This window comes from Canis lupus, chromosome 1, assembly GCF_003254725.2.
Source record: "Canis lupus dingo isolate Sandy chromosome 1, ASM325472v2, whole genome shotgun sequence".
Lineage (NCBI taxonomy): Eukaryota > Metazoa > Chordata > Mammalia > Carnivora > Canidae > Canis > Canis lupus.
Window position 1 is genome coordinate 93789781 of NC_064243.1, and position 22308 is coordinate 93812088.

A 22308-nucleotide genomic window follows, 5' to 3' on the forward strand; every position below is an offset into this window, starting at 1 on the left:
GCAGGCCCTCAGTTTTTGAGTGCTTGGGACAAGGGTTTGAGAAAGGAAAGCAGAGGACTGCTTTGTTTGCAGTTTTCACCTAAGGGTATGGTTTTATATACCCTGTCATTCAGCCTGAGGTCTCCAGCCAAAAGGCACATTTGGATTTTTACATGTCTTTTATTTGGATTAACTTTTTGTTCTGCCATCTTTTAGCCTATAAACAGAATACTTTTCTCATTAATCTTATTCCATCACTGGAATTTCTCTTTTTCAGACACAACAAAAAACCCTATCACCACCGTAAGGAGGGAAGTGGACGGAGCTGTGAGTAGTCCATGATTTGTCTTGTCTTTTTCTGTCCCAGCTTGATTTAAGAAATGACCACTGTTCTATGAATGCACAAAGGGCAACTGGACGGTTTCAGTCTCTGCAGAATCTTTCTGTTCAATGGCATTTCAGCTAGTTGCTGTTGTAACCGTATGTTGTTCTATACTTTCTTGGGAGGAAAAAAAATGTCTGCTGTACAACCACAGGACAGTTGTACAGCCTTTGGTCTGTCTATATTTCTAAGCTCTCCAGCACAGGACATCTGGGCTCACATATTTGGAAATGTGGTTAATACTTAACACCAAGGGAAGATATTCAACTGTAAAGCAACCAACGGCTCCTGTTTTTGCAACAATTACTAAGTACGTTGTCTTAGCTATGGGTCAAGTTTGTAATGCTCAGGGAGTAAAAAGAAAGTCTCTTCATGAAGCTGACAGGCTTGGAGTTGGAATTTGTGGAAGATGGGATGTGGAGGTCAAGGGAATTGGGGTTGCTAAAATCATTTGGGCTAGTTGGATGAAAAGCATAGACCCTGGGGAAGTGGTGTTTTGAGGACAACAGGCGTGGGTCATATTGCACAAAGGGTATTTCTAGCTCTCTTGGGAAAGCCACCTTTCATTTTGTAATCTAGGAATCACGTGGTGTGACACATGAATTCATGAGTTCACCAAAATGAGAGGCAATTCACAGAAATTTCTAAATAGCTTTGTTATCAGCCACTCAAAATATTCAGAACTGGTCCTTTTAGAATTCTGCTGAATATATCTGTAAAATTCCAGAGGCACCAACTGTAAAAGCAACTCTAGAAAACCTTCCATACCAGGGTCTGTGTCTGGCCAATACAGAACACACAGCAATTTATAAGCATAAAATAGGACCAGAAGGAATAAAATTAGGCCCTGCAGCCTCCCACCTGCCACCATATCCCTGAAAGCCATTCGTGAACATACAGCTTGTTGCCGTAATTCTCATCCCTGGGTGCAGAACCAAGGAGCAAACTGCAGCTTAGACCTGAGCTATACTTGAGGTCCAGTTATGCTGAGTTTCTCTGAATCCACAGTGAGATTTTCTGGACTCAGAAAAGTTTCAGATTAATACTGGCAGTCCTAATTGAAACATCTGTTTCTTGAGAAACAAAACTCCTGTGTTCCTATAGATCCATCCACTTGATCAAAAGGTGAGTTTCCATGGGAGTGGCCTCAAGCATTTGTCTGAGTTCCATGAGCTCGAGCCTTTGTATCTGTCTCCTTCAACTACTCAGCAGGAGGAAGACATAGTGAAAGTCTTCAGAGCAGAGGGGTAAACTCAGATGCCCATATTGGCAGGCAGGTGTTGAAATGAGTAAGAAGAACATTCTATAACCAGGTAGGGAATGGTGACAAATGGACTAGCCTAATATTGTCAGAGAAGATGGAAATCCAGATTTTTATATAAAATATCCTGGTGATTAAATGCTGCCTGAAAGTATTTCAAATACCAAACAAATCAAATAAAATATGTCCATAGGCTAACTGAGCCCACCAGTGGCCAGTGGCAACCTCTGTCCTAGAGAGAAAGTATTATCAGAAAAGAGCTTAGAATCTGAGTAAGAAAGGCAGAACCATCCATCTGAGGAATTGAGAGATGCTCAAAAGCTTGCAACCATTCTAAATGTCTCATCCTGTGGCCTCCATACGTCTGAATATTGCACTGTTAATAGAGTGACTTCTTTGGATTAACAGGGTATCAACCATTTTCAAATACCTCTCCTTAAAACAGAAAAATCTCATATCCTTTTAAAATGGTATCTGAGGGATCCCTGGGTGGTGCAGGGGTTTGGCGCCTGCCTTTGGCCCAGGGCGCGATCCTGGAGACCCGGGATCGAATCCCACGTCAGGCTCCCAGTGCATGGAGCCTGCTTCTCCCTCTGCCTGTGTCTCTGCCTCTCTCTCTTTCTCTCTCTGTGACTATCATAAATAAATAAATATTAAAAAAATAAATAAATAAATAAAACTCCATATCTAATTCCAGCCTTCCATAAAAAGGTTTAAAATAAAATAAAATAAAATAAAATGGTATCTGAAATTCAAAATGAAGTAAATACTTGGTCAAAAGGCAAATTAAAGAAATAAGACTAATTCTCTTTCCTCCAACCAATGATAATATAATCACCCTTTGTACCTTCCGACCTGGGGCAGGGAGAGTCAATGAGGTGAGGGAATGATGCTCCTCCTCTCCCTTCCTCACTCCTCCCTGGAACTTACCTGAGAATATGTGCTATGCTGTGAAGAGGTCAGAACCACTTAGATGCACATCACAGAGGACTCACATAGGAATGTTCCTGGTACTAGTATTTACAAGAGCAGCAAATTAGAAATAATCAAATATGAATCAATGGGAGAATAGGTGACTAGGAAGTATACATAGCAACTAAAATGAAAGCGCCAAAACGGGATGTATTTTTGAGATGGATGACTGAAAAACATAATTTTGAAAGAGATTTCAGAAAGATATAGACAATATATTGGCAATTACAGGGTTTAAAAACATGCAAAGAACCTCTACGTAGCGTTTATGGAAACAGTCCTGTGAAGTAAAAGTACAAAACAGCATGGAAATTATATACACCAAATTTAACCTCTTAAACTGGGTGGTTGGGTATGCAGATGTCAATGATATTATTCTGGGGGGTAGGCACATAGATGTTGACAATATTATACTTTGTTGTGTGCCCAAAATATTTCTTTTTATAAAAAAGAGATCATGATTAAAATTCAAGGGATTTAGATTCAAGTTTTTCTGTGAGCTAGCTATAGAATCTCAGGTAAGATCCACTCCCTTTCTGGGCTTCAGTTTTGTCACCTGTAAACCGAGAGAGTTGGACCAAGTGCAGAAGGGCAAACTGGCCTCCTCTCAGCTTCAGGAAGTGCTTAGCACAGAGAGAAGGGGATGGTTTGGGAGACCATTTCTAGGCGAGGAGTGTGGTGATTATAAATGATGTCTGCTTTGGGTGGGGATGCGGAGAAGTCATAGATCTTGGCCATATATTTGCCAAACGTGGAATAGATGCTCTTTTTAAAAAAACAGTTATGTGTGTATCTGTGTTTCTGTTTATCTTTTGTCACATACATGCATATTTTTTTTTTACATGCATATTTTAACACTTACATAACGCCAGCACATTATGTTGTTTTCTTCCTGGTCCAGTCGCATTCAAACTTATTTGTGGATTGACTCAAATGTAGAAATTGACAATGATCAATGGTGGTGGAATATTTAAAAAATGGCTCATTTTTACTTAGCATAATGTTTTATGACTTTGTCTAGACAAATATCAATGTGTTAGATTTCAGTGTGTATGTTTTTTTTTAAAGATTGTGCTTATTTATTCGAGAGAGAGAGACAGAGATGGCAACAGAGATAGCGAGTGGGGAGGAAAAGAAGCATCCCTATAAAGTTGCTCACCAGTTGTTAACGCTTTATGGAGAACTCATTTCGCATTTTGGAAACAATCCCCTAGGAAGAAGAGGGAGCAGGACATGGAAATAGTGATTTGGGGAATGGGAAGAGAATAGGTCTGGGGCCCACTGTTTAGAGAGCCAAAGAACTTGGTGCCTGTTGTTGAGGGCAAGAGATACTTCAGGCTCTTTCAGAGAAACAGAACCACAGAACCATTAGGAGACTGGCAAGTGTGAAATCTGTAGGGCAGGCTTGCAGGCTGGAAGTTCAGGTAAGACTTAAAATTCGGAAACCTAAATCTGTAGAGTAGGCCAGCAGGCTGGGAACTCAGGTGGGACCCATGCACCACAATCTGAGGCAGAAGTCCTTCTTTGGGAAACCTCTGTTGTCGCTTTTCAACCAATTGAATGAGACCCACCCACATCCTAGAAGGTCATCTGCTTTATTTAAAGTCCCCTGATGGGGAGTGTTTATCACATCTACAAAATACCTGCTTCATAGCAACATCTAGACCAACACTTAACCAAATGCCTGGGTACAACAGTCGTTTAGCCAAACTGACACAGAACATTAACCGTCACAGGCATTGAGATGTGAGGGGGGCAGCCTTGGCTGGAGTAAGTGAATTTCCCGGACTCCTCTGAGCCTGAAAAAAAGTAGAAGTATGTGACTATCTATTATCTGGTCACAGAGTTGTCCAAGAGGCCCGGGTTCTGTCTAAAACCCATTCAGCCATGAACCTGCTGCCCTAGATGTGCACACAGACTCACTTTTAGGGTTTCCTGCTCAGCTCATTGCCTCTTTCAGCAACAAAAGGATGTGTGACCTGTCAGCATCCTGCACTTTATGTGTTTTGAAATAACGAATAGGTGAGTAAACTAGGAGGGGAAGAACAAGGCTGTCACCAAAATACCCTGATAAAATTAAGCTGAAGGGTTTGGAAATGATTCGTCTAACTTACCGTCCATTTGTCTGTGGTTCTTGTAGTTTATTCTGCGGTAAATGTAAAAGTTAACTGATTTTGACTGAATTTTGTCTCACTACTAGAAGCTAAATCTTGTTTAATTTTAGTTGTTGGCCAGCTCAAATATAAATAATTTATACACCTTTTAGAACATTTTTAAAATTACATATTTTTTTCCTGAGCAAAAATGAAGCACAAGAAAGTATAAAGAAAATTAAAGTAATTTATTTATTTTATTTTTTTTAAAGTAATTTAGAATCCATTGCACACAGATTACCATGGCTAAGACTTAATATTGCTTCAATTTCTAATATTTTTTTTGTATTTAAATTTTACAAAATCAAATTACAAGCTATACACATAGCTTGATATAGTTTTTTTAAACATAATTTTGTGTTATTAGGATTACTTATGTGTTTAATGGCTTTCATATTTTATTGTATACATGGACTGGGACTTAGCTTCCTAATTCCCTGTTGCTGGACATTTCATGTGTACCTTATAGAATCATTTCATGTTTTTGTTATTTAGGTATTATCACAATTAATAGCCTTATACATAAATCTTTATATTCAGCTCTGATTATTACTGTAGGTAAAATCCAAGATGCAAGTTACTGGGGTAAACCTGTAGGCATTTTTAAGACTCTCAAAATGTATTGTTGAATTGCCTTCTAACAGGTTGTACCAATTTGTACTAGCAATATATGAAAGACCTAGTTTTATTATTACACCTATCCCAGTGCTAGGTATTATTGCTTTCAAATTTTACTAATTCAGAAATTGAAAATTGTACATCTTGCTTTCTCTCTTGCTTTAAAAGAGAGAGAGCATGTGAGCATAAGGTAGGGGGGAAGGGTGGAGGGAGAGGGAGAGAGTCTTTTTTTTCTTTTTTTTTTTTAAAGATTTTTATTTATTTATTAATGAGAGACACAGAGAGACAGAGTCATAGGCAGAGGGAGAAGCAGGCTTCCTCTGGGGAGCCTGATGCGGGACTCAATCCCAGGATCCTGGGATCACGACCTGAGCCAAAGGTAGACGCTTAACCACTGAGCCACCCAGGCGCCCCAGGAGAGAATCTTAAGCAGCTCCACACCCAGCATAGAGCCTGACATGGGGCTTGATCTCACGATCCTGCGACCACTGCCTGAGCCAAAATCAAGAGTCGAACACTCAACCAACTGAGCCACCCCGGCAATCCCATCATTATCATTTTAATTTGCACTTTAAAGTAACTAGTGAGCTAAAACATTTCATAAATTTATAGGTTTTTATCTTCTTTGGGAACTGTCTATGCATCTTTTCCATCTTTTTACTTATGCCTTCACTTAGAGTTAATAGTAACCCATTACCTGCTATATAGTCTATTAATTTCCCTGATTTGTCACTTACTGTTAAGCTGTTTTTTTTCTTATCCTTAGAAAACAGGTATTGGATATAGTAAAATTGGGTTCATATGACCAGGTTATAAACATTAATGTCCTAAATGACATATATTTATTAAAAGAAAATAAGTCAGTTAAGCATCTGCCTTCAGCTCCCGTCATGATCTCAGGGTCCTGGGATGGAGCCCCACCTTTGGCTCTGTGCTCAGCTGGGAGTCTGCTTCTGCCTCTGTCCATCTCCCCTACTCATTCTCTCCCTCTCTCTCTCTCTCTCTCTCTCAAATAAATGAATAAAATCTTGTTAAAAAAAAGCAAAGAATATATTAATTGTAACATTTATGCTAGGTAATAGATCACAGCAAGTAGGATCTGCTGTTTCTAGAGGACTGAGTTATACATTTCTAGAAAGCAAGTGCAGTATCTTCTTCCTTTCAAAGCCCACGACATCCTAGGATGAGTTATACTCTCAGTAGCTACCTATGAAATGGTGGTTGACCAAAGTTAACATTCTACTTACTGTCCATTGGTAAGTGTCAGCTCAAGAGAAGGGAGGGTGCAAATCACCTCCTGTTTTTGTAAACAAACTTTTATTGACATAGTCATGCTTATAGTTTCCTTATTATCCCCCAAACTTTCATATGGCCCCCCTCTGCCTCTGATGGCAGAGCTGAGTGACTATGGTAGAGACCACATAGCCCATCAAGTCTAAAGATTTTATAGTCTAGCCCTCCAGAAAGTGTGCACTGGCCCCCAACCCAGAAGTTGTCTGTGTCTGTGTACCTTCTCACACTGAATGTACTTGGTCTTGTTCTCAGTGCTCTGATGCTACTCCCAGCTCCTATCTCAGCTCCAGAAAGACTGAAGACAGAGCCTCACAGGGGTCCAGGCAGCTCAGGGCCTGAAGACAGAGCCTCACAGGGGTCCAGGCAGCTCAGGGCGCTCAGGGCACTCACTCTCCCACACCCGTGCTCTGCCATCCCAGCTCTGCCTCACCCCCAAAATACCTATATGGGGACAGTGTCAAGTCCCAGGCTGTGCAGGCATCATTCTGACCCTCCTGTTCTTAGTCACACATTTACCTTAATAGACAGTCTTGGGACTTGCCCTGAGCATGTCCATCTGCCAAGACTTCTACTCAGATAAATAGTCTCCCTTCCCACTGAGGAAGGGAAGAGCTTGGTGGTTTTGCTTCATTGGCCAGAGACCTGAAGCGAGACCCAGCTAATGTGGGAGGGCCCTGCAGGACTCAGAAGCGTGGTGACTGCTGTGCAGGGCTGGGTTTTCCACCCCATGGCTCTGCCTCAAACTTTCTAGGCCACTCTGGGAGAAGTGTTGCCTGTTCTTATTCTTGCGGAAATCCAGACTTCTCGATCTCCCCAGGTGGACTTCAAGGCCTTCACTTTAATATCTAAAATCAACAGACTCGGGCCAAACTAAATGCGGCCAAAGAGACACCTCATCGCCATCCTTCTCCAAGTTCACATAGTTCCTGGTTCTGCTTTTGCATATGTGATAGGATTGCACATCTCTATAATTAACTTGTGGTTGGGTGTGGTCACGCGATTTGGCCAACTAAATATAAGCATAAGGATGTGTGTTACTTCTGGGTAGAAGATATAAGGGCTAACTTGGGCTTTGCTGTATTTTCTTTTTCCATCTGGCATGGTAACCAGCAACATTTGAGGTAGTGAATGCTACCTTAGCTTGGGTCTCTGAGGAACTACAAGCAATAGAGCCCCTTGCTGATCCTCAGTGGATATGGAATATGAGCAAGAATAAACCTTGGGGGTTTGGGGGTTGTTTGTTACTGCAGCATAACCAAGTCTCATCCTGACTGATACAACAGAGAAAAACTGGAACCTCTACTCATACAGCATATACCGCCATTTACAATTCTGTTTCTGAGGCATGATAATATGGGGAAATGCTTTCTATAGAACAAAAAGAAAAGAAAGGTAGGATGTAAAAATATACTTACCATTATCATTAGTGCTCTATTTTAAAAAATGGTTTAAATAGATCACCACACCACTTTCTCACAAAGAAGTTTAGTAAAAATATTGGAATGCCTATAATCATCATCTTTACAGGCTGGAAGCCTGTACTGTTTTCTTCTTTTATGCTTTCTGAATTTTCTTTGTACGTGAATACATTTTTAAATGTCTCAGTGTATCATTTTTTTAAGTACCCAGGGGTGCTTGTTAGATGAAGAATGATCTCTCTATCCTTATCTCTCATTCTACATACCCCCTCTTTCATATCCCAATATATCAAATGCATAATAGGGAACTCTCCATTAGATCCTCATCAACTATAGAGAGCCCTCTTTCAAGGACACATGCCAATGTCTTGGTTGTCTTTTAGGAGTTCTGAACCTGGGCAGCCCTGGTGGCCCAGAGGTTTAGTGCCACCTTCAGCCAGTGGTGTGATCCTGGAGACCCAGGATTGAGCCCTGCATCGGGCTCCCTGCATGGAGCCTGTTTCTCCCTCTGCCTGTGTCTCTGCCTCTCTCTGTGTGTCTGTCATGAATAAATAAATAAAATCTTTGGAAAAAAAAAAAAAGGAGTTCCTAACCCAGTGAACCTAGAAGGAGCGGCTACATACATCCTTCCTGCAAGGATGTAAGAGATCAGGTCTGGGCCCATGGCTTTTTGCTCTCATGTACCCAAGCTGTCAACCAGTAGATTTCAAGAGTAGATTTTTGATACTGTATATATAGATCATGATTCCTTTAAAAAAGAGTTATCCTAGTCATCATGACATGATTTGTTAGCAGTTACAAACCATGTAACCTGACTTCCTCATTTTACAGATGGCAAGATTTGGCCTAGGGGATGTTAAGTGACTTTCTTGAATGAAATAACAACAGAGAAATAAAGGTCTTATGATCCCCAGTATAGTACTACTCATTCTCTCATTCACTCTGCATTACATACTGTCTGCTATTTGCATGACTTTGTGTTAGGTCAGCTGTGTGGGAATTGTAAGGATGAACAAAGCACAACATTTGTACTCCAAGATTCTTACAATTAAGTACTGGAGACAAGGTATTCAAAAAACTATTCTCATTGGCATAGGTTGGGCTAAAATTAAAAGCCAGATTTCTGTATACCCTCTATTGATCAAATGTCTGTGGTTTTGTTTTGTTTTCTTGCATGAATCTCTTGTCTTCCCCCTAAGAACTTCCACCTGAGAACTGACCACAACTTCCACAAGCCAGCATGGCACAGGTGCCTCCGTTCCCCTTTTCCCCTCGGTGGTTTCCAATCTTCTCTTCCTTTTCCCATGATAACATTTTCATAAAGGAAATATTAGAATACCTGTATATCATAAGGGGGTGATCTTCAGTCTTCCCGTGTGTCTCCTTTACTCTCACTACTACATCCACACCTCTGACATGAATGCATGAGTTTTTTTCTCCACCAGGAAATTCTCTGTGACACCGGCTTGGTGTTCTATGATTTAACTCAATTCTGACAGTACCTACCTGGAGATAGCATGAGATCCCACCCGTTAAGAGCTTGATCCCACAAGACTGCCCTCCCCACCCTTCACACCCTACTGCAGATGCCAGTGGCAAGTCCCAGTTGTCACCTGTGCTTTTGACCAATTAGCTGTAAATCTGAAGTTCCCAACGTCCCCTCCTTAGGTTCAATGAATTTGCAAGAGTGGTTCACAGAGCTCAGGAAAACAGTTTACTTACTTTTTACCAATTCTTTATAAAAGGTTATGATACAGATGAACATCCAGATGGAAGAAATGCGTAGGGCAAGATATGTGGGGGTTTCGGTTTCCATGCTTTATGTGTTTGCCACTCTCCTAGCACCAATATGTGCTCACCAATGCAGAAGTTCTTGGAAGCCCTACCTTAGGGATTTTTATGGAGGCTTTATTCCATAGGTATAACCAATCATTAACTCCATCTTTGGAGGCTTTATTCCATAGGTATAACCAATCATTAACTCCTTCTCCCCTCTCTGGAGAATGGGGTTTGGGAGTGGGAGGTGGAGCTGAAAATTCCAAGCTTCTAATCATAGCTTGGTCTTTCTGGTGACCAGTCCCATCCCACTCTCCCACCTCCTCCCCCATCCAGGAGCTCACCAAGAGTAACCTCTTCACAACAAAAGACAGTGCTATCATCCAGGACATTCCAAGGGACTTGGGAACTCTGTCAGGAAGTGAAGTCAAAAGCCAAAGGTTAGAACAAAAGACGCTCCTAGAGCTCTTATCTCTTAGGAAATTACAAAGATTGTAGGAATTCTGTGCCAGGAACCCAGGCCAGAGACCAGTACATAGATTTTCTATTATCTCACAAAAGCAGATTAAAATGGTGGTGAAACTGGAAGGGGGACTATAAACCCTACCATAGGTCCCTGCAAAGGCCTCTAAAGTACATATGTACTTCTTGGAACATATTCAGAAAATCATGTAGCTCTCAAACTATCACTTTATTCCAAAACCCACCTTATTTACGTATCCTCAGAATCCCCAGAAACACCAGCCCCATGTCCACTTCCTTCCATGCAGAGAACAGCTATTCCAGGAAGAGAGGGGAGTGTTGGAGGAGGAGACACTGACGGCCTCATTCACCTGGGGTCATGGTTTTTAAATGTGTGAAAAGTCAGTGTATTTTTTATAGTTTTCTATGGCTTTATAAGAAGCACAATACTACATAAGAGTTCAGAGATGGGGAAAAATATCATTTTAGGGTGGGGATAGTCAGAGAAGAGGGAAATTTTCATGGAGGAGGTGCCTGGAGGTGACCAAGCAAGAATAGAAGTTACAGACTATTCTAGATGGGGGGACCAGGGGAAAGGCAGAGGTAGGGAGACATGAGCATCTGTGGAAAAAGCCATGGGCCCCTAGCCTGGAAAAAGCCAAGTGTGATATAAGAGGAAAAACCGTCAGGGGCCATCCTGGGAACCAGGAGTTCTAGACAAAGGAAGTTAGATTTCACTCATCAGGCATGGGTGCCTTGGTCAGGTCTCAGCAGGAAGTGGAGGGCACACTTACAGATTTTATTAGTTACAAAGACAAGAGCAAAGAATAGAGGAGACCAATGGGAAAAGTTGAGCACCCTGGAACTGGCAAGAGCAGGGAAGAGTTGACCATCCCTAGGCCTGAAGGGGATGGGGAAGAAGCAGTTACCAGAACACTGGTAAGAAACAGCATTGGGAGAGGGCTCCTCCACAAGGATAAAATCAGTTGGCAACCTGCCTGGGGGTTGCTGAAGCATGCACACCCCACCCTCACTATGCTGCCCATGACAATTTTCTTTATCCTCTAGCCTGGGAGGAAAGCATGCAGTGGGAGCCAGGGGGAAGACAGCCTGATGAGTAGTCCAATGTCATCCTCCTGTGACCTGTGCAGAGTAGAGCAGGGAGGAGAATGAGTCTTCAGGAAAGAACAGAAATATCTGGTGCAATGGGGATCTATCAAAGGTTTTGAATAGCCCCATGAACTGAGCTGACTGCAGGCCAGAGGATGGAGAGAAAAAGCCTCTTGCAATGAGTCTGGAGACCTGGACCCAGGGCCGTGGTAGAGAAGCACAGACAAAGCTTCTGAACTATGCTGCATCGGATACATGAGCTTTCCCGCCCCCAGCCCCCCACCCCCTTCAGCGGTTTGTCACTCCAATCTCATTTTTGAGAGCTCATATCCTTTCTGATCAGAAAATTAACTTTCCCTATTTGTGGATTTCTCTCCCCAGATTTGAACCTGTGGTTTCAGGAGCTGGGGTGACCTGATGGGACATCCTCAAGAAGCTTCTGGACTCTGAACAAGAATCTGTGGCCTGCAGAGCTGCTTGTTTGTACTTTTCCAATGTGTAGATCCAGTGTTCACCTGGAGACTGCAAAAAGATGAGGCAGCTCCTGGCCTCCTGTGCTCAGAGGAAGCCAGGCAGCCTGCCGCTCACAGATCCAGGCTCTCCCCTCTGCAGACTGTGACGCTAAGCAAGCACTACAGCACTTTAGAAAATAATCACGCTGGATGCTAGATGCCAATGAGTGTTCTGAGGCTCCTTCTTGCTGCCAGACTGAGCACTAAGGGAATTTTGCCCCTCGCACTTCCAAAGTGATTTCCAGAAGCAGAGATGATTTCCAGTTACAGAAATGGACCAATTTCCAGTAGATTATTTTTATCTACAGTTTTGTCTGGATACCAGAAAAGCTTATTGAGACCATGAACTCGCAGAGCTTTAAACAAAGTCGAGGCATAATTGGCATGTCATATGGCTTAGTGGAATCTTGAAAGCCTCTGAGTTGTTTGAATTAACAGAAAGCATTTAATTACATAGTGCGCGACTACAAATTGTAGAGAAAGGCCGTTGAGTATTTTTGTGAGATCTAAATCACAAAGCATTTGTTTTAACCTGTAATGACACCATATTGAATGATTTTTTTAAAAAACTATATCTTCCTTTTTAAAAAAGCTGTTGTTTTGATTTTTTTTTTTAACCTCAGAAACCAATGGCATCCATTTAAAAAAATCTGGCACACTAATATGCTGCACCTGCCAAGATTTCAGATGGGTACCCATAATGTTCAAAGCTTCTTTCCTGGCCTTCTCTATGGCTTTAAGCTTCACCTTTCAGTGGTTTGGTTCCAAGTCTGGACACAGTGACACTCACTAGGCAAGGCCTTTGATGTTTGGCGATGTAGAAATGCTGTGGAATCCCCTTATGTGTGTGTCAAGGGGGAAGGTCAATTTTACTGCTTGCAGCAACAACCGGTTAGTCATGTTAAGTTTGTCCTGTGCTGCAACCATAACCTATAAACTCCCAAATGTATGCCTTGTCAAGCCCAGTAGAGTCTTAGGTTAGTGGGTTATCTTTCTCAGTTTTGAACCATGAGGATCGGAGCAGATTATATCTTCCCCTTAGACTGTGAGAACTCCGGAGGGCAAGAAGGGAGCAGGGTTTTGTCAGTGCTACGGCGTGCGTGTTGGGTGGGATAGATGCTTCATGCATGGTTGGCTCCAAGACTCACCAAAATATGGAGAAGAATAGCTACATGTAATATTCTTACTTTTTACGACCTTTATATGATTGGCTAAAAGGTATATAATAGCACTCCTTAAAAACACAAAAGCTGGATGAGTTCTGTGTCTTTAAAAAAAAAGTACCTTTTACAAAGGAAGCAAAAATAGCATTTGGGAGAGTTTGAGGAATTGAGAAAAGCCAAACAAACAAAAATTACCTATGATTTCATCATCTTGACACAAATATTTTCATTTTTGCTATTGGCATTTGGTCCTTGTCCTGACATAGACACGATTTCAGCCATAGTTGTGATTTTCTGTCCTTTTTTAAATTTCTCATCATACCACGGGCTCCCAGCTGTGTGGCTGACTGGTCCTCCTAATTATCATTTTTTAATGGACTCGTGAGTTATAGATCATAATGAGAGGGGTTTGGGCCCAAGCTCTCTTCATCCCCTGAACGCCCATTTTTTGACTAGTGGACTACAGTGACCTTTAGGGTTTAAAGAGTAGTATCATTTCAGAGTAGTGTTTAGGAATCCCTGAAAAGCCTGGGTATTTCCATTTCCCCCAATGCACAGATACCTTCATAGATGACTTCAAGTCCCTTTGGGGATGGCTTTGAGGAAGATCTGCCATATTTGTGGCATTGTTGCAGGGTCTTCTCTGAGAATTGGGGAAGAAGCTATGATGCTCAGTTGTGAAAAAGTCAAGTCAGATTTCTATTCTATAGATCAAGTAATGCTTTGGTAGGCTGGCTGTCTATTTCATTCTTAGGGCCAACCACTACTAAAGATTTCCTAAAAGTAAAGAATTCTGATGCCTATTCTGGGATCTTATCCTCTCTACTGAATTCAGGAAGCCCATCTCAGGGACAGACTTTCCTCCTTTCATCCTTGGCCTGTAGAAAGCAGCTACCTGGAAGTGTTCAAGGTGGCTGGGGCTCCCTCACTAATGCGTTTCTCAGTGCTCTCATGAAGGGAATGTTCCTTGGGCCCTTTCAAGGTGAAGAAATATGCACAGTTCATACATGATGAATTACTTCATTATTTCTAACTCCTAAAGCCTGCAGGAGCCTTCCTGTTTATTATTCCATGGAAATCCTATCAACTCAATGTCACCGTTGAGCATAGGTTTCAGCCAAACAACTAAGTAAACAGACCACTCCCAGCTGCTCAAGCTGATACATTTGTTTCAGCTTGCTTTTGCTGTATAACAAAACTTAAGGCTTTCACAGCTTAGGTTTATCATGTATGCTTTTATGATTTTGTATGTCAGCAATTTAGGCTGGGTTTAGCTGGAGCAACTCATTTCTGTTTTATATGGCACCAGCTGGGCTCACTCATGCATTTGCAGGCAGTTGACAGATTGAAGATTGCTGGTCTTAGGTGGCCTCAGTCAACATTCTTGGAGTTGGTGCTGTTAGCTGCACCATGTATCTTCAGCAGGTCTATCTGCTTTTTTCGGTCTGGAAGCTAGTCCAAAAACAGCAAAAGAGGGCAAACCCCGAGGTACAAGTGGTTTTTGGGTTTCTGTTTGCATCACATTTGCTAATTATTTGTTGGCCAAAGCAAGTCAGGTAGCTAGGCCAAAGTCAATGTGGGAGGGACTTACACAAGGGCCTGCTCTACAGAATGGCATTATTCCCTGGGGGCTGTTGCTGTAGCCATCTACTGTAGCAGTCCAAAAACCTATGGAAAGTGTATTATATCAGGGTTACCTAAATTTGGCCCCAACACAATGTTGTCTTCTGTTTTGGCCTGATACCCTTAGAATCCATCTTGATATTTATTAGTTAGGTTTCTTCTAGGATCAATTTAACAAAATCTTGTGATTTTGGGGGGTAAATCCTTTTCCTCCAGAGCAAGACTATGCCCTTCTCCCCCCAGGAATATGCTGGGATCTGACTCTAGATAAAAGCCCAAGGGCCATGAGAGCTGAGAGCAGTGGGGTTTAAAAAGAATAGGGATCCCCATGCAAGGCACCTGCCTCATCTGTGCTCAGCACAGGTCTTTAAGCAAAAGAAGGCTGATATCATCAAATAGGAAATGAGAGGCTTCTTCCAAGGGAAGTTCAAGGATATTGAGGGGTCAGGGGAGGTCAAGATTTTCAGCTTCATCCAAGTCTGCCCCAATGTTCCTGTTCCCAGTGTTGGAGTCCTATTCCTTCCAAATTCCTGCCCCAACTGTCATACGTGAGACTTGGCCAGTCTGTGAATGTTTGACTGGATTTTAATTTGTAAAATGTCTGTCCTGTAACTTAGAAGAAATAAGAAATACTTTCAGGGAAGGCTTAGGAGCCCTCTAATGCTCTGAAGACAATTTGAGCCGCATGCTCTGTGCTCGTTATTTCCCTCCCACCAGCACCCTAGCACAGTCAGAAGCAGCCATCTCAGCCTACATTCCTTGTGACCATCTTTGGCAGTTCGGGAACCTCCACACCTCTGCATCCTGCTGGCACTCAGACCTAGGAGGAAAAGATCCTAATGCGATGCATCACAATGCCATTGCATGCTATAGATTACCAGTTCCCATTTCCACTGGCAAAGAGTTCGGCTCTGAGTTCGAAGAAAATCAGCCCCAGAATTCTGTTTTGAAGAGTCTGTGCCCTAGGAGTCCTCCCAGTGTCCATTGAGGAAAGTGGAGTAGATTTAATATTAGGAGTTGGTTAAAAAGATATTAGAAAGCAGAAAGAGCAAAAAGTAGATACCAAAGAGATACCTTAGAGTTCTTAGAATTGCAGACTGCAGCTAGCTTCCTGCTGTGGATTGATTGCTGATGTGAGAAATGCAGAAACAAAACAGGAAGGAATGATCTGCCTCCCACATTCCTGTCTCTCCAGGCTTCCCATCTATTGAACTTTACAGGAAGCCAGCCAGCAAGGAAAGCTGGTAAATGCAGTCCACAGAATTCCAGCCCTAGACCAACAGAACAGAATAGAGGAAGAAAATAGGCTTGGAACTGAGAACAGGAGGCAAGTGACCAACCAATTCCTGCATCAAAACTCATCTGGGTAAATGGAGATCTATTCTGTGGGAGAGGAAAGTACAGAGACCATGGATTCCAGTTAGATTGTAGCACAAGGAACTTTCTTAAACTTTGTGGCATTTGACCATATTACAAGGGCCTAATATATATCTAATATATATTTATTAATTAATTGGGCAAGAAGACAGCAATTTGGAACTGCTTTGACCAGGAGCATAGGACAAAATAAATTTTATATGCATTATTTTTAGAAGAAGTTGTATCACTTGCATCATTTGGTTGCAATTGAAAAAAAAACCTGATGCAAATAGGCTTTATATTAAAAAACAAACAAACAAAATGCAATGGCTTATGTAACTGAACAGTCAAAGCTGTGGGTGGACATGGGGGTCTAAGCAATGACCTCAGAATCCAGGCTCTCTACCATTTGTTTAAGTCTTTGTACTCATCTGGAAATCTGAAATAATCCAAAAAGATCTAGAAAGCTAAAGACATGGAGACATTCGTTGCAAATATAAATATGTGATTTTCTCAAAAAGGCTTTGCCATGGGACACCTGGGTGGCTCAGCAGTTGAACGTCTGCCTTTGGCTCAGGTCATGATCCCAGGGTCCTGGGATCAAGTTCTGCATCAGGCTCCCTGCAGGGAACCTGCTTCTCCTGCCTTTGTCTCTGCCTCACTCTCTGTGTCTCTCCTGAATAAATAAAATACAATCTTAAAAAAGAAAAAAAAAAAACTTTGCTGTAACACTGAATGAAAAAAGCATGGTAAAAACTCTAAACTCAGTTATTCAAGTTAAAAAAATGAACTAAAAAAAATATGCTTGGATATGCAGCAAGAACCATGTCAAGGTTTATACTCATACTCAAAAATAACATTCCAAGGATTTTCTAAAGGAAATCCGAAGACTGAAGCAAAATGTGCCTGATTTGAAAAAAAAATGTACTAATTACAGTCTTATCAGGATGGCTCCAAACTGGAAATAACCTGTCAAACAAAATGGAAGTGAATTAGTCATAGTAATTTGTATTTGTATTGCTGACTATTATCTAGTCATAAAATGACAGTTAAAAAGATTATATAGAGATATGAAATCTCTATATACATGAAATCATTGTTACGATATAATTTTAAGTGAAAAAAATAATTACCCTGAGCCCATCACTGTCACTCAATTTATGTACGTGATCTCTTTTCATGCTCACACAATCTGATGGGTAGGAAGGGTGCTACCCTCATTGTTCAGATGAGAAAGTTCAGATAAAGTTCCTTAGTAATTTTCCCAGTTTACACAGTTAGTAGAGTGAGGATTCAGTCCTAAGCTCACTAACACAAAAGCCATTTCTCCTTATCAAATATGCTGTAAAAGCCCTAGACACTTAAGTATAAGTGGCAAAAAGAGAGAGAGAGAGAGAGACAGAGAGAGAGAGAGAGAGAGAGAGATAAAGAGAATTAGCCTGGAACAACGATGTGGTCATCTTATAATAACAGTTTCCTTTCTATTACAATGTCAAATCCAAATAAATAAATAAGAAAAAAGTGAGAATGGAACAAAAAGCTAGGAAGAAGCAACTAAAATATTAACAGATTTGTTAAAGTGGTGGAGTTGTGTGTAACCTCCTCCCTTTTCTCTATTTTACAAAATTTTCTGGTAATGTACAGCTCTTTTGTAAAGTATTATTTTAAGTGTTTACATTGGTAGCACATGCACTAAAATGGGAAGATAGAATATTAGTATGGCCCTGGATGACACACAATTCTGGAAGCATTTCATATATATATATGCTATATATATATATATATATATAAAACAGTGATTACTATATATGTATACCAAAAATGATATGATATGATATGGAAACCAGAGCTCTTTAAGCTTATTGATCATTGAAACACTGTGATACTCAGAAACAGCAATGGTATTTCTGGCAGTGTGTTATCAGGAATATGAATATCTGTCATTTCTTTCAGAAATTTTGAGGATACTGTGATTTCACTTATAGGTGGAATCTGAACAAAACAAATGAATAAACAGAACAAAAGAGAAAGAGGCTCATAGATACAGAGAACTTGTGGTTGCCAGAGGGAAGGGCTGGGGAGATGGGCAAAATAGGTGAAGGGAAGGAGGAGATATAAATTTCCCGTTATAAAATAAATAACTCATACCATAGGGAATATTGTCAATAATGTTGTAATAATTCTGTATGGTGGCCGATGGTAACTAGGCTTATTGTGGGGATCATTTCATAATGTATGTATGTATATGTCCAATCAGTATGTTGTACACCTGAAACTGATAAATACTCTATATCAGCTATACTTAAGTTGAAATAACTGGGGGTATTACTTCCACAAAGTCCTATGTTTGGGAAAGAAAATCTAAAAGCACATATTCCTTCCTTTTTCTTTTCCTCCTCTCCTTTGCTGTCTCAACTATGAAATTAGAATGCTAATAACAGTATCCGTCTCTGTCAATGTGGTAAGATTCTGGTCAATTTTTATTTTCTTTATATTATTCCTGTGTTCGAAAGGTTTTTAAAAACACATTTGACATTTTTTAACAGATTTTATTTATTCATGAGAGACACACAGAGAGAGGCAGAGACATAGACAGAGGGAGAAACAGGCTCCCTGAGAGGAGCCCAATGCAAGACTCGAGCCCAGGACCCCAGGATCACTCCCTGAGCCAAAGGCAGACGCTCAACCGCTGAGCCACCCAGGGAGGTCCCACACATTTTACATTTTTAATCTGAAAAAAAAAATACACTCAATGTTTTAAATGAAGTGATTTAATTTAAATTAAAAAGATTTTTAAAAAATATTTTGAAAGTTTCAGTGTCTGTCTTAAAAGTCAAAAGGTCACACAAGTGTCAAATATAACAGTATTTTGGGCAAAAAATGTTAGACACACAGCCCATGTTTTTTCCCTTATGTTGGGGGCAAACTTTCCCCCATGTTTTTAAGAGACTCTAAAAAGAAAATAAAAGGAAAGTTTACTAAATGAAAGTGTGAAGAGGCGCTAGGGTTGCTGGCATCTTGCCTGCTTAATCAGGTGCAGCATCAGCCTTTGCACACAGTGCATGACCAGGCTGTGACAGTGCATGTGACACACATGTGATAGATAAGCTGCTCCCGTCTGCTCCATGAGGTGCCCTGGGGAGTTGGCCTCAGAAACCACCCTCCCAAGGGCAGGCCATTCATGTGTGGGGAATGAGAGGGGCCTTTCCAGAACACGCACATTTTTTGAGTTCTTGTCTAAAAATGAAGAGAAGGAAAGAACAGTGAGTGCTAGGTGCTGGAATGTGACATTTGGAAGCTGTTCGGGGAAATGCCAATCTGACAGAGTCTCCAGCCGGATCCCCCTGAAGGGCAAAATGAAAAGTTCAAGCCTGGGTTTGGCCAAGGCTCTGCTTTTCTGAGCATTCATAGATGAGATGGGGTGCTCATTGGACTCCCCCAAAACACACTCTCCTCTCAGGGCCATCTGGGGGAAGGGCAGCTGGTCCAGTCTCAGGAACCCATCAGATTCTGTGCTGGGCCTTGGGACCCCCAGCCAGCACCGTGTGAGATGGGAGGGGCACAAAGTCCTATTGGATATCCTGCACCTGAAGGGATTGTCAGGGAGCTGGAGACATCAACACAGGAGAAACTGTATAAAAAGCAAGGCCACAGGGCAGCCCCGGTGGCACAGCGGTTTGGCGCCACCTGCAGCCTGGGGTGTGATCCTGGAGACCCAGGATCAAGTCCCATGTTGGGCTCCCTGTGTGGAGCCTGCTTCTCCCTCTGCCTGTGTCTCTGCCTCTCTCTCTGTTTCTATGAATAAATAAATAAAATCTTTTTTTTTTTTAAGCAAGGCCACAAAGAATTGTCTGATGAGAGGAAACAGACCATAAGATTCAAAGGAATTTGGGTGGGTGAGGGCTCCCCATGGGAGGGAGAGGCACCCCAGAAAAGGGAGAAATGTGCTGGGCCTGGAAGATTTTCAGTGATGGGTAGGGAGTAGAGCAGTAACGTGGCAGGGCTGATACTCAGAAACTTCGCCAGCCTGCCCAGCAGTGGTGCTGCTCCAAAGGCTGGAGAAGCATCCTGGAAGCTGGTTGTTAAGTGGTGGCCAGGGGGATATCTGCAGATCCTAGAGAAGCAGCAAGTCTCAGAAGATGGCCAGGATGGTGGGGAGGAGGTCACTCAGGGTGCTTGCGACAGTGACTATTTTCTACCTAGAAAGTTCTATCCACTACAAACGATACTAGTATCTGCTGAAAACCAGCCCTAAATGAGGGCAAAAAGTATGAGAACATGTAGAACTTCCTTTTGTATATGGCATTTCATTTAATCTGCCTATCCGTTGGCCCATCTGTCTGTCTGACTAGTCATCTGTCTGTCTATTCCCTTGTCTGTGTATTTATCTGTCTGTCTGTCTGTCTGTCCACAAGAGACCAACAAGATAGGCAAAGGTGCAGACGTGGGTCTGAAGGCAGGTTCCTTTTATCTTTCGTTCAGTCATTGGGTCATTCCTGTCACAAACACAGTGCCCCTGGGTGTTAGCACCTAGGCTCTCAGTTGAGGAGTCTGTCCAGAGCTGAGATCGTCACGTGGGAATTGGGCCTCATGCAACAAGCCCTGATGTGCAGCCAGGTCGGAAACTACAAATGGCAAAGGAAGCAAACAAGTGAATCATAATCTGAGTATGGATCCGAGTCAGGCGTCAGAAGAGGCTGGTCTGACAGGGAGGCAAGGACAAATCAGAAATCCAGTCCTAGTGTTTTGTCAGGAATGGATGGCTCTCTGGTATTGCAAACAGGTTCGAGAAGTAAACAGAGCCTGAACCAATGGCACTCCACAGTAGTAACATCATCACCATTTTTATTTCTGGGGCACGTTAAAATCTGCAAAGCATTTTCTTTCTTTCTTTAAGATTTTATTTATTTATTCATGAGAGACACACACACACAGAGAAAGAGAGGCAGAGGCACAAGGCAGAGGGAGAAGCAGGCTCCATGCAGGGAGCCTGTCTCCAGGGTCACCCACTGGGCTGAAGGCAGCCCTAAACCGCTGAGCCACCCGGGCTGCCCTGCAAAGCATTTTCAAATATCTAGTTGAGCCTTGCTGCCCATTGGTAAAGCAAACAGTGCAAATATTCTCATCTTACCAATAAGGCCAGTCAGGTTTAGAGAAGTCAAGTAACATGCCCAACGTACCCATTTCTTTTTAAGTAGAGTTACCAGTTGGGTAATTCAAGGAAATGCCATAAACAGAGAATATCTTCATTTTTATCACAGCACATACAAAGAGTTGCACTTTATGCATGTACCTAGGCTAATATGGTTGAAAGAAGAGGTCAGACTAACCAACCAGCTATTTTAAAAAATTGGTTTTTTTTTTTTCTGTTTACCACTGTCCTCTCAGCAACCTGCATAAGGACATAGAAGATGAGTCTGTACTATCTGAAGACTAACAAAGCAGAGACAATAGTCAGGTAAGTAAGAGTTTTCTAATTTAAAATCCAGATTGACTAAGTTGAGACCAAGGAGATAGAGTATATAGTCTTTGCTTTTAGGTGTGTGGGCGCCAAAGACGGAAGAAGCTTGGTTTGTTAGCAATGAATATGCAAAAGTTCTGGAGACTTAAAATAACGAGGGACATCATACACATGAATGACAAATGTGCCATAACTACAAATGCAGATTGAATTGAAATCCAGCTGCTAAACAGCTGAGAACTTCAGCACATCTGATAGCAGGATATTGTCTAGAACTGGGAACAAATAGTTTTGCTGTAACATCTATGTCTAGAGCAGCCTTCACCGAGGGTATTTTGTTCTATTCTAGGCCCTACTTCATTGGGACATTGATAAATGGGAATAGGCCTGTGGTGAGGCACCCAAAATGATGATGGGGCTGGAAGCTACCATAGATTACGAATCCTTAAAGGAGTTGAGTGTATTTCTCCTGGAGAAGAATTATTAAGGGAAGACGTGAAAGCCAAGTTCACTGGGTGCAAGTTACGTTGAAGTAGAGGGTAACCCAGAACTGGCAAGAACTCACCAACAACTAGAGCCTTGTCCCAAAGATTCATCTCCTGGTTCTTGGAAATAGTCACTCATCCTGGAACTGCCACTTTCCAGGGTGCTCTGAAGGTATTCTTCCCTTAGAAGGTAAACTTATGAGGTCTCGTTTTTATCCTGAGATACTGCAACTATTCAAACTAGTCACTCAATTCCAGCTCTTCCCTTTTCTGACCATTGG

The 22308-nt window shown here is 41.8% G+C and overlaps 1 protein-coding gene across 7 annotated transcripts in view; it reads left to right on the plus strand.

Moving 5' to 3' along the window:
• Positions 1–22308, plus strand: part of PDCD1LG2 (programmed cell death 1 ligand 2) — a 90458-nt gene that overhangs the window by 45210 nt on the left and 22940 nt on the right. For 5 of the 7 annotated variants that reach the window (XR_004813375.2, XR_007401647.1, XR_004813376.2 and 2 more), the window contains 2 exons: positions 257–306; positions 21470–21539. Coding sequence is in view for 2 of the 7 variants with exons in the window: in XM_025423511.3 (XP_025279296.3) it covers positions 257–306; positions 11806–11811 (56 nt within the window). In the remaining 5 variants the exon portion in view is untranslated. Of the gene's footprint in view, positions 1–256; positions 307–11805; positions 18115–21469; positions 21540–22308 lie in introns of those variants that run through there. The other 2 variants (XM_025423511.3, XM_025423514.3) reach the window with 1 other exon arrangement.